At 48.5% G+C, this 12585-nt stretch overlaps 1 protein-coding gene across 1 annotated transcript in view; it reads right to left on the minus strand.

The window, feature by feature from the left end:
- Positions 1–4546: 4546 nt before the first annotated feature.
- The window catches only part of FHAD1 (forkhead associated phosphopeptide binding domain 1), a 119931-nt gene continuing 111892 nt past the window's right edge, over positions 4547–12585 (minus strand). The window contains 1 exon segment of the mRNA XM_023509768.1: positions 4547–4685. Coding sequence (XP_023365536.1) covers positions 4569–4685 — 117 coding nt within the window. The 3' untranslated portion in view covers positions 4547–4568.

Raw genomic sequence — 12585 nt, forward strand, 5'->3', positions numbered from 1 at the left:
AAAAAAAAAAAAAAAAAAAAAAGACCACAGTTAGCTAGAACATAAAATTTCTGCCTCCAAAATTTTAGAGTCTTAGAAAGGACGACAGTATGCTAAAGATGAAACTCAAAACCAGGACCTGCTAATCCTTCCCTGCACAGGTCGGAGTCTTTGCGGTGGATTTTTGGGGGCCAGATGAGCAATGAAAAATGTTGAAAAACAAAAACAGGCACATAAGGTCATGAATTGGCCCAAAATAACTTGGGACACTGAGATGACGGATGCAAGCAGCACATCTTGATGGAAATGAGGCCAAGTTGATAAGCCGAAATAGTCTACCCTCACCGGGTGCCCTAACTCCTGCTTCAGGAAGCCTCCAGCACAGAAAAGAGGGACACGTTAGTTTTCGCAGGTCTGGGTTTCCTGTCCTTGTTAGTGTAGTGCTTTCCTTCCTAAGTTCCTAAAAAATTGGAAACCACTCCACTTACCAGGAGCACACTTGGGAGTGCAGATCCGGAAGCTATTTTTTCCCCCTAGACATTTCATGACTCTGGTTTCTACAACAGCAGGCGCTGGCAAGGCTGCCAAGTTTCTGGAGAAGGGCACCTTATCTGCAAAGTCACGAATCCAGGAATCCAAATGGGCTGCCATTGGCAAGGGCGGAAGGAAGTTAGTTGTGTATCTTAACTTCTTGGAGCATCAGAAGGAAATTTGGGAGGTTTGGTGTGGTACCTTGGTACGACCCCCTGGGGAAAGGGTTCTGGTGGCTTCTCAGAACCACCCTTGGGGGCCTAACAGAGGGTCTTAGCAAATGCCAGTTGGGTTGCAAATAACAGGAACTCCAACTTGCTGAAGCAAAAAGCAAAAACTCCCCTACAGGGAAGAAAAGCCAGTTCCTGATTGTTCAAGCCAGACTTTCTAGTTCTGCTTGGCCCTTGATTCTCTAACCTCCCTTGTTTCCTTTCAGCAAACTCCCTTTCTGCCTAAATAGCCACAAGAGGTTTCTGTTGTTTGCAACCAAGGAATCTTGAGGGAGGTGAAGGGTCCTGGTGGAACCAAGGGAGGGCGTTAGAACTGGCCTTCACAAGGCAAAGAACTGGGAATCAGAGAGTCATTGTGAATTAAGGTGAATTTTTCCTTCTGTGTCAAATGAGAATGTATTCAGGTTGGGCTTTTTTTGGAAACAGCATCTCACTCAGTCGCCCTGGGGTTGAGTGTGTGTATTTTTAGAGACAGGGTCTTGTTCTTGCTCAGGCTGGTCTCGAACTCCTGAGCTCAAGTGATCTACCAACCTTGGCCTCCCAGAGTGCTAGTATTACAGGTGTGAGCCACTGCACCTGGCCCTGTTCAGCTTCAAATAACAGAAAATCTGATGTGGATAGATTGGGAAAATTCGGAGCCCCTCCCACACGCACTCTGGCTTTGTCTGATGGAATATTAACAAATCCAAGGCAGGTAGAGACTTGAAAAGTGCTTGTGTAGGGGGGTTGGTTCTCACTTGCTGCTCCTAGGAACCCCTGACCAGATGAACAAGTGTGGTCTAGCCTGCTGGATGATGGAGTGGGTGTGATGAGCAGAGACAAGTGTCCCAATGGAAGTTTATTCTAGACCAATCTCAGTAATTACTAATATTTTAGATCAAGTAATTCTCTATTGTGACTATTCTGTTGAGTATCATCCTTGGCCTCTACCAAGGATGAGAGTAGCATCTACTCCCCTGGTTGCAGTTGTGACAACCAAAATTACATTCAGACATTGCCAAACTACTCTTGGGGGACAAAGTCACTTCTGGTTGAGAATGACTGTCCTACCCCAACTTGCCTGCCAATGAACAGGCATGGTCATTCTAACTCATCCAGTCCTGGCTAAGCCATCCCAGACAGGACAAGTGACCGGCTTAACCCATGAAATCATAGGAATAATAAATATTTGTCATTTTCAGTCACTAAGTTTTGGGTGGTTTGTTCCACAGTACAAATGTATATATCTGATGATGGTGGCTTAGTTAGATAGGGATTTATTTGTCTTATACAAGAAGTACAGAGGTAGGCAGCTTGGTCACCCACCATTCAGAGCTCAGTGATGCCACAGGCACCCACCTAGGGCTTCTTGTATTTCTGCTGTATTATCGTTAGCAGGTGGGATTTGCCCTCTTGCTCATTGCCTGGTGATCCCCAACGTGGCTGCTCCAGCTCCAAGTCTGAGCTCCAGGTGTGAAAAAGGAGATAAGGCACAGGGACAAAGAGAAAAACACTTTCTCCCAAGAAGCTTGCCTTTATTCCAGCAGGGAAACCCTCCCCAGGGGCTTTCACTTATAGCTGAATCTCTACAACATGGGCCACCCTAGCTGCAAGGGAGGCAGGAAAATCAAGGTGTTTTAGCTTTGAGCCTGTATGTTAGAGGAAAGTGATGGCTAAGCAAGGTCTACGTAGCTTTAGTATCTGCATTATCTGCTGCTCTGTTTCTCTGGGTTCTGTCGTTTCTTTTATCTATTTATTGAGTATTTACTCCAGCCTCCTATTTTTATGAAGACTGGCTTTGTTTCTCTGAACACAAGGGAGAAAATGGCTGCTCCAGCCCTGGAACTGCATCAAGACTCTCAGCTCCAGCACCAGAAATGATTTAAAGGGCATCTTAGCATCCTATGTTCCATTACTAAGGACAGAGTTGCTGATTGGCCTAGGTTGAATTAGGAGAGAAATCTGATTGGTCTCCCTGAGGTGGGGCATCTACTACTCAGCCAATGAGCTATGGCTAATGTAGCAGCATTATGGCAAATCTGCTGGTGTGTGTGGGGTGCATTCTCAGGGGAAGGGAGGGTGTGGTCCAGGAACTGCCTCCAAAACTATGCAGTCCTAGGAATGAAGAGAATCAACTGCCATCATGGATTATAATGTTGGTATGATAAAAATTAATGTGTCCTTTGAAAGACCTAAACTATAGTGGAATCACACAGGCATTATAGTTAACTTATGGAAATTCAAATATACATGTTCAACAAATAATGTGTTTTCTACACAGTTTGGCTCCCAAACGGGAGCCAGCTGCTTGAACTGCTGCTTCACCAAGTGATTTGTTCTGGAGCTGGAGAAAGACTTGCTGTTTAGGACTTAGGGGGGATGGGACGGTCTAAATAGCACCAGGTTCTTCATAGAAAATTTCTGGGGCTTTCAAGAGTATTTGGAAGGTCGTTATGCTCCCCCTTTTCACTGATTTTATATCCTAACCGTGTGTAAGATGTGTCTCCGTGCAATATCACGCAAGAATTTGTTCTCTTCTCCCCTATTTTAGTCAGTATAAAAAATACATTTGGTTTTTAAATATATATATATATATATATATATACATATATTTGAGACAGAGCCTCAAGCTGTCGCCCTGGGTCAAGTGCTGTGGCATCACTGCTCACATCAACCTCTAACTCTTGGGCCTAAGCAATTCTCTTGCCTCAGCCTCCCAAGTAGCTGGGACTACAGGTGCCTGCCACAATACCCGGCTAGTTTTTGGTTGCGGCCGTCGTTGTTGTTTGGCGGCCCGGGCTGGATTCAAACCCGCCAGCTCAGGTGTACGTGGCTGGTGCCTTAGCCGCTTGAGCCACAGGCGCAGAGCCTATAAAAATATTTTTAATGTGGCTTTCTAAGAATAAAAAAAAAATGTATTTGTGACTTCTGGTTCTTCTGCCTATTTTGTTTGGCCACCTGGCCATATAAGAAAGGTGGTGAGAGGATGGATGGTTGGTTAGATAGAAGGCAGAACATGGGAGAACAGAGAGCGGGACAGGGAAAATGAGGGTCTCTCTAAACACGGTGAAAAGGAATGTGTCCACCTGGGCAATGTGTGTTCTTTGGTGATGGAAAGTTGGTCTGTCCTTGTGGCCTGGGACTATAACCACTGGTATAGCCGATGGACAAGATGAGATGGAATTAGAAACCCATGTTCAAGACCAGTTCTGGAATCTATGAGCTGTGTGGTTTTAGGCAGGCTATTTCACTTCTCTGGCCCTTAGCTTCCGAATCTAAGGGAAAGGGGACATGATGCTAGCTACCTCTCAGGGCTTGGGGGAGGATTAAATGAGAAGTATTTTGAAAACCGGAGAGTGCCATATAAACTTTAGTCATTACGGAAGCAACCAAACTGATTGGCAGTCTAAATTTATTACAGTAAATGGAGATATAAATTCACTATGCCATGGCCCCGACAGCCCCGAGGTTACCATTCTGCCCTGTGGCTCCAAGTCTTGGGTGTCCTCAACTGGGTCTCTTGGAGATCCCTGGAGGTTTGATGTTCAGGTTCATCGTGACCCAAATGTGGAATCACATAATTGTATCTACCAGGCCTAGGGGTCAGGGTTACAAACCTATATTCTTCATATACCTGACTATGTGTACATTCATTGGCATTAAAAAAAAAAAAAAACCCTCTCCCTCTCCCCACATACTCCAAAATAAAATATTCTGTGAAATATTAATCTAGAAAGAAAATACTGCAGTAACTCTTTAAAGTCCTACAAAAGCATCTTAGTATTTTGACACAGAAGAGTCAAGTCGACTCACGGAGGATCATGGAAGGCCTGGTGGGATGATGCTTCTCTAGTCCCTCCCACCAGGCTTAGAAAATAAAAGGCTGTGGCTGGATTTGCTGGAAGTCTCTTTCTTTAGCATCTGTCTTTCCTGGGTGGCCCTGAGGGTGGTTCTTCTGACTCCAACCTTCAACAAGCAAGAGGAACAAATACACAAAGTCTATCATTATAGCAAGATCCCAAAATGTTTCACTCAAATGGCTTTGTTATTTTTTTATACACAAAAGTAATTTGCATGTACATACACACCCATACGCATAGGTGTGAACAAAAAGGACATAAAATGACTTCTCATTCTCATACTACCTAAAGGTAATAAGCCTGATCGGTGTTCGGGGGTCCACACCTGCAGGGGATAGATATTGCGTTTCCTGTTTATGTTTTCATATTTGATGGTTTTGAAACCAGGAGCTTCTTTTTTTGGAGACAGAGTTTCAGTATATCGCCCTGGGTAGAGTGCCGTGGCGATACAGCTCACAGCAACCTCAAGCTCTTGGGCTTAAGTGATTCTCTTGCCTCAGCCTCCCAAGCAGCTGGGACTACAGGCGCCCACCACAATGCCCGCCCATCTTTTGGTTGCAGTTGTCATTGTTGTTTCGCAGGCCTGGGCTGGGTTTGAACCCGCCACCTCTGGTGTCTGTGGCCGGCGCCCTAACCACTGAGCTACGGGCGCCAAGCTGAAATCAGGAGCTTCTTTTTTTTTTTGAGACAGAGCCTCAAGCTGTCCCCCTGGGCAGAGTGCCGTGGCATTACAGCTCACAGCAACCTCCAACTCCTGGGCTCAAGCGAGTCTCCTGCCTCCGCCTCCCAAGTAGCCGGGACCACAGGCGCCCGCCACAACGCCTGGCTATTTTTTGGTTGCAGCCGTCATTGTTGTTTGGAGGGTCCGGGCTGGGGATTCGAACCCGTCACCTTAGGTGTACGTGGCTGGCGCCTTAGCCGGTTGAGCTATAGGCGCCGAGCCAATCAGGAGCTTCTTATGATGAGTACACTCATTCATTTTGATGGTGTTCCAGCTGTTACTGCATTGAACATGTTGGCTGATAGCTCCTGATGGCTTTGAGAAGACGCAGTACATTTGAGGGGGTCTGTCTAGCCTTTTGAGCACTTCCCACCCTCAGGAGGGGGCATCCTGGCAGCCAAGTGTGTTCCCTACCCCAGGTCATAGTCACTTGGGCACTTGGTACAGCTGGGCTTAGCAGATGGTCATGCCCAGGACTTGGGGCTAGGGCCTCTGAGATGCCATTCACTTTCTGGGCTGGTCCTTTGATCTGGGGGACTGTGGGATTGTCTCTTCCTGTCACATGACTAGAGAGAGAAAAATCAGCGGAGGCGTAGAGAGGACAAAAGACATGAGTTGTGGGTGTCCCACGTGTGTGCATGAGCATGGGAGACGCTGCTTGGGGAGACAGTGTCCCACTCCTCTCCCTTCACTTTCAAGAGGGTCACACTCCTGTATCCTTCTAAGACCCCTCCCCTCCACTTCCTGAGTAGGTTTCTCTAAATTGCAACCTAAGAGAATCTCTCCTACACAACTTTGTTCATACTGGTAGATACTTTTGTGATTTGCAAGTTTCTTTCCAACAGGTTTAAACCTCCAGCCTTTGCTTCCTGCAAACCTTAGACTCCAGCCTTCAGCACCCACATACACCCCGGGCAAGGGGGCTGGGCGGGCAGCCGAGTTTTAGCTCTGCCACTCTTAGTGCATCACCCTCAGTTTCCTTGTCTGTCAAGCAGGGACCCGAAAATCGCCCCGTCTTCTGCAGAGGGCCTCGTGAAGATCCTAAGAGGATTTCAATGTCAGAGTCTGTTAGGATGACCCTTAAGCTCTTTTCCCTTAATACCTAAATCACCTCCTGAAAAGAGTCTTGGAGGGGTTTTGAGACTGGCGTTCAAGATCATTTCAGGGTGCTAAAATCGCTACCCCAGCCCAAAAGGTAAATATTGGTCTCGGTGCCCAGGGAAAAACAAAACCACAAACATCAACAGCTCTAGCCTCTAAACAACCCATTCTTTATATTCCTTTTCATTTGCTTTTCACTAAAATTGCTGACCATGGACGGTTCTCAAATGCCAGAGCCCTGACCCAGTGTGGAGTCCACTGTCAGGGAGTTTGGGGCATTGCCGGGAGCCTGGGGTGGGAAGCCCCACAGAAGGAGCTTTGGTTCTCATTTTGGTGTGAGAAGGGAGGGGGAGCAGAAGGCTGCAGAGAAGGCTGACCTGGGAGGAGGGAGAGATGGGGAGTGCGAAAGTGCTTGGGTGGGCAGCAGGGCTGGGGAACCCATGGAGGCCGCCCTGACACCACGCATCTGCTGCCTAACCCTCAGAATGAAAAGGCAGAATTTTGTTTTGTTTTTTGATACAGAGTCTCACTCTGTCATCCTGGGGAGAGTGCCGTGGCATGGTAGCTCACAGCAACCTCAAAGTCTTGGGCTCCAGGGATCCTCCTGCCTCAGCTTTCTGAGTAGCTGGGACTACAGGCACCTGCCACAATGCCCAGCTAATTTTTCTGTTTTTAGTAGTGACAGAGTCTCGCTGTTGCTCAGGCTGGTTTCAAACTCCTGAGCTTAAGCAATCCACCTGCTTTGGCCTCGCAGAGTGCCAGGATTACAGGCGTGAGCCACCGCGCCTGGCCAGGCAGTGGTTTACATGGCTGGCAAGTGGAAATTAACTCAGTACACACAGGGGTGGCTGCTTCCTGCAACTGCGTCCAGGAAGTCCCTGCCCATTTCCACACAACCTCCCATCTCTCCTCCTTGGAGAGTCCTCTCCTGGACCTCGGGCTGGGCAGGTCCCTATGAAATACGCTCCTGAACTCAGTCCACCGGCCTTTGCCCTCAAAACGCTTTGCACAAAGTAATTATTTAATCATTACCTGCACTTAGGTGTATAAAAAAAGTGGCCCAAGACCGTAAGCCAGGAAGGCAGGGATTTTTATGTTTTCATTGATCTAATTAATTATTTCTCAGTCTTTTTTCATTACGGTACCCCCCCCCCGCCAAGACTTCTTAGGTAATTCTTCCTAATCCCTCCTACCTCCTTACAGATAGCACCTGTATAGGTGCGTACGCATAACTGCATATCTGTACGGAGACACATCTGTGCTTTACATATAAAATGAACGAGTTTTTGCCCTCTCAGGGGTGACATGCCCCCTTGGAGGGTGTGTGATTGAAACTTAGACCCTGAACAGGCTGTGCCATGTGGTCACAGGCTCTCCGTCAGTATCTGTTGAGCAAAGGAGGGGCCAGGTTAGTCTTTTCGTTCACACTTCTCTCCCCAGTGCTTAGCACAAAATTTTTTTATGTGCCCTAAAAAATTTTCCTATGTAGCACATGACTCACAACCACTGAGCTATGGGCCCGAGCCCCAGTGATAATTTAGCTGTCTCAAAATAACCGTAGCCTTTTATCAAACTTGAATATAACTCCTCTCTCTTATGCACCCAAAATGTACTTAGATTTCAAGTTCCCCGAGAGCTGGTCTCTACTTTCTGAGAAGCAGCATATGGATTGGGTCAATTCCAGTTCCAGGGCTGGACTGTGAATGGCCAGGGGTCAACATTGTTCAAGATTTTATGTCCTTGCTTATCAACTCTTAAAAAAAAAGAGGATTCTGGAGGATGTGCCTTCATATTCAAGAGAAATGCCAGCCGAACCATATCAGGCTTACTACCTGAAGGAGAACAAGGGGCACTCAGCTGTTGTCAGATGCTCCTGGAATTCTACCGAGATGTCCTACTTAGTTGTGTGGCTTTGGACAAATTAAAGTCTCTGAGCCTCAGACACCTTATCTGTAAACTGGGGGTGATGACACTGCCCAGGTCATTGGGCGCTGCAATGATGAAATAAGATAATGCAAGTTGAGAGCTTAGCTCTGTGCCTGGCAGCCACCACGGGCTCAATATGTAATAGACACAGTACCACTGTCCACCGGGTTCCCTGCTGACCTCCTACTGTTTTCTCTCTTCTTTCTGGCTCACCTGGGAATTTGAGTTCTGCATCATGCTCTTCACCATCTCTACAAACATTCGTCTCTTTAATACAGAAAAAATAGTGACAACATTTAGCTTGTGTTTCTCTTTGCCTTTCAAATCAAAGATAAACGTTTGTCCCTCCATGTTCAGATGCTACCCATTTGGCGTGTGGGGCCTTCCCGAGAACAGTGAGTGGCAGCATGGTCTGCGGAGAAAGGGGTACTGATCTGGGAGCCCTGGTCCATGTCCTGCTGAGTCTCTTGGGGACCTTTGCTCCAGGTTCCAGGAGAGGAGGAGACTGGTCACCTGAGGGGCCTGTGAGGAACTCTGAACTCTGCTTGGGGGACAAATCTGCTTTGGCTAGAAGCAAAGCCTCCTAGAGCAGGCGGAGGAGCCTTGTGAGCACTTGTGCCCCCATCACCAAAGTCCCGTGTTTTTTCACCTAAGCATCCCAGCAACCCAGGCATGATGGAACCCACAGGGGCTGAACTCCTGCCAGGAGATGGAGACCTGCGGCTGTTTGGAGGTCACCGTTACCCCAAATCTGAAGCTTGATATTTCCCTGGGGTTTCATTTACAGTGTGCAACTTGGTGGCCTCAAGATGCCACACCTCTGAGAGGTTCTCTGAAGAAAGAGCATCCCCCAGGTGCTGGAGCTGCAGCAGGGAGGGAGAGACCTGAGCTTGGGGTCTCCCTCTCAGGGACCCTTGAGTTTTGCTGGGGTCATCAACCAGACACCACCAGGGGCCAGGGAAGTAAAAGAAGAGGGTGAAATGGGCAAATCCAGGAGCTCAGGTCCCGAGGGGCCAGGAAGCTGGTGGCCTGTGGGATCACGGGCCTAGAGTTGCCGTAGCAGTCAAGTTTCCCAGAGAAGCCAGAAATCCAGTATGCTCAGTGAACGTGCCCTGTTTTGAAAAGTTACTTAACAAAAAGCCCCCCAACAGAAAACATCCCATGAGCCAAAAGAGGCACATTGGTGGGCTGCATTCTGCCTCCCGTCCTCCAGGCATCTAGCTGGGGCTCAGTAAATAGCTGCTGGTTGAGCTGCCAGAAACAATTACAGACGCCCAGTTAACTCTGAACTTCAGAATGGAAACAAATACTTTTTAGAAGTGTAACTATGTACCATGCAGTACTTGGAACATACTTATACTATTTGTTATTTTATACTAAATAACTACGTAACTGGACAGATTATTTGTTCCTTTGCTTGTTTGTTTTTCCCCTCAAATCTGGTAATGCCGTTTTGATATTCTCAGAACTCAGGCGGAAGATTCAGGCTGTCTTTTGGGATAGGGGCCTAAGGGCTCATAAGACTCCTCTATCCTCCCAGAGCAGCAGCCTTCAAAGGCTTATAGCCTGAATTTAACTGACAGTTGCCCTCCAGGAGGCCTGGAGCCTGCAGCCACTCAATATTTGTCACAAACAGTTGAGAGGAACTCATTCAGAAGACAGGCACAATCCAGATTGCCAGGTATTGCAAAGCAGTGGTTTCAGTCCTTCCTTCCTTCCTTCCTTCCTTCCTTCCTTCCTTCCTTCCTTCCTTCCTCCCTCCCTCCCTCCCTCCCTCCCTCCCTCTCCCCTCCCTTCCCCTTTCCTTCTCTTCCCTTTCCCCCCAGCAGAACCCTTTACCCAAGCAAAATCCCGTGAGGACCCTGGTATATGACACAGATGAAGGAGCTGCTCTGGTGGAAACAAGGAATGGGGTGTTGGCAGCCAACCTGTTCTATGGGACCTGAGGGCTTCAGGGAGCTCCAGTGGACCAAATCCAGTCCATTCCTGGGTTGGGCCCAATCAGTGGGCAGCAGAGCAGAGCCCAGCCTCCCACAGGACTCCCTGGGATGTGGCGACACCCGTCTGTCTCCCTCCAGAGCCGTCCTCAGACTCAGCTCAGCCAACGAGGTGCTGCTTCTGCATGAAGGCTGTTCTCTGGGACATGGTTCTGGGCATCAGTGTCCCCTCAAGAGGAAAATCCAGCATGCTCTTTGTTCCAGGAACCCCTGTGAGCCTCCCACCACTGAGTCTCATGATGCTGTGAACTGCAGACCACGCTGCGTTTCCATTTCTTCTTGGGGGCCCAGAAGGCTGTAGACAAATGCAGACTCCCCCTTGGCACCATAGCCACTTTCACGCTCATTCCTGGCTTCATCCTGAACCCGCTTTCTCCCCTTATTTCGCGCTGAGGGCAGGGCCTCCTGGGATTACATGCTCCTCCCTTCTTCTCTCAAACCTGTTCTCCAAGTTCCCAAATCACTCAGTGCCTGGGACGACTGCTCCATGAGCTCAAACGACTTGCGTTTCCCCTCTGCCTTCTCTCACCTCAAGATACAGGTTTGGATGCTCAGTTGTCTCCTGATCACTGTTCCAACTGCAGGCAGGAGGGGCCGGGGGCTGGGGCAGGGAAGGGGTGGAGTGGAGATGTGTGGTGTCCCTTGGGCACTTACTCGCGTTGCTCTTACCCTGTGTGTACGACTGTCTCTACTCTGTGTCTGGCTGCAACAGCAGAACACCTCTCCATACCTGCCTCTCTTTCTCTCTGAAGGAACAGTTGCAAGGTGTTGGTTCTTTTGCATTTCTCTGTTCGGGCTCCTCTACACATTCCTGAGTGGAAATATCAGGTGAGCAAAGAGTGTTGAAGGTGCCCTTATCTGTTCCAATGTGAGACATACCTCTGAGTTATCTAGCAGGCATTGGGACTCCTGGGAACTGGTAAGCTGAAGATGGATGGGGAGGTCTATTTCTTGAGCCATCTTTACCCACACAACACAACACTCTAACCACAATTTCTTTTGGCATCCTTCTGTGGGTCTGACAGCACCACGCCTAAGCCCCCCCATCCCATTCTCATCCTACATAACATCTCCCAATTTCTACTCTTTGGTCAAAAACACCCAGGGGGTACTGGGGAAACCAAGATCTTGAGAACATTTGGGCCCAATGAACTCTTAGAAGATAGTGAGTTAAATAGTATGGTGAAGATAGAGATGATGGTATAAGAGCATGTATTGGGTGGTCCTGTTTGCTAAGGATATTATTTTATTTATGTTTTCTTAGAGACAGGCTGTCACCCAGGCTGGAGTGCAGTGGTGCAGTCATAGCTCACTGCAGCCTTGAACTCCTGGGCTCAAGCGATCCTCCTGAGTAGCTGGGACTACAGTCTTATACCACCCACCTAATTTTTCTTATATATATTTTTTTTTTATAGAGATGGGCATCTCTACAACCTTGCTTTGTTGCTCAGGTTGGTTTTGAACTCCTGGCTTTCAGCAATCCTCCTGCCTTGGCCTCCCAAAGTGTGGGGATTACAGGCTATGCTGCTCAGGCTGGTCTAAAACTCCTGGGCTCAAGTAATGCTCCCAGTAATGCCTTCCTGAGTACTGGGATTCCAGGCATGGCCGCTGACCCTGTCCTGCTGAGGGTTGTGTATGCATGCCTTTGTGGAATCAACTTTTATGAGGTAGGCACTATTTTTATCCTCATCTTAAGATGAGGGATCTGAGCTCATTGAGCAGAGGAAGGGTTAGGGGCTCTAGCCCAGCTGAGACCACCCGGAAAAACTGTGGCTAGGATTGGATTGGCTGAAGCCTGAAAGGGGACCTGAGGTGCTTCCCCAGCCAGAAGCAGCATTTCAGCTGTCCTCACCCTCCCAGACTGAACAAAGGCCTAAGAAAGAGTTTGTGTGCTTCTCAGAGGGTGAATTCTGTGCATTTAACATTTTTCTGTTGAGAATTCCAGTCTTCACCCATTCATGAGAAGTATCCGGTCTTCCCTCCTGGCTACGGGCCTGGTTGTACTGACCAGCAGAAAAGGGAGTTGCAGGAAGGAGCTGCTAGCTGGCTTTAGGAGGGGTGGAGGGAGAGTCTCAGGCTTGAGGACTCCTCAGTGGGCAGGAAGCTCTCTGAAAGAAGTGCTGGGATTGTCCCTGCCCACCCATGAGTTGCCTTCACTCTTCTGCGTGCCAGGCACTGGCCAGCATCACTCCGCTGACCCTCCCCTATCGCAGCCAGCATCACTCCGCTGACCCTCCCCTGTCCCGGCCAGCATCACTCCG

This window comes from Otolemur garnettii, unplaced genomic scaffold, assembly GCF_000181295.1.
Source record: "Otolemur garnettii isolate 467f Iridium unplaced genomic scaffold, OtoGar3 scaffold00009, whole genome shotgun sequence".
NCBI classification, from domain to species: Eukaryota; Metazoa; Chordata; class Mammalia; order Primates; family Galagidae; genus Otolemur; species Otolemur garnettii.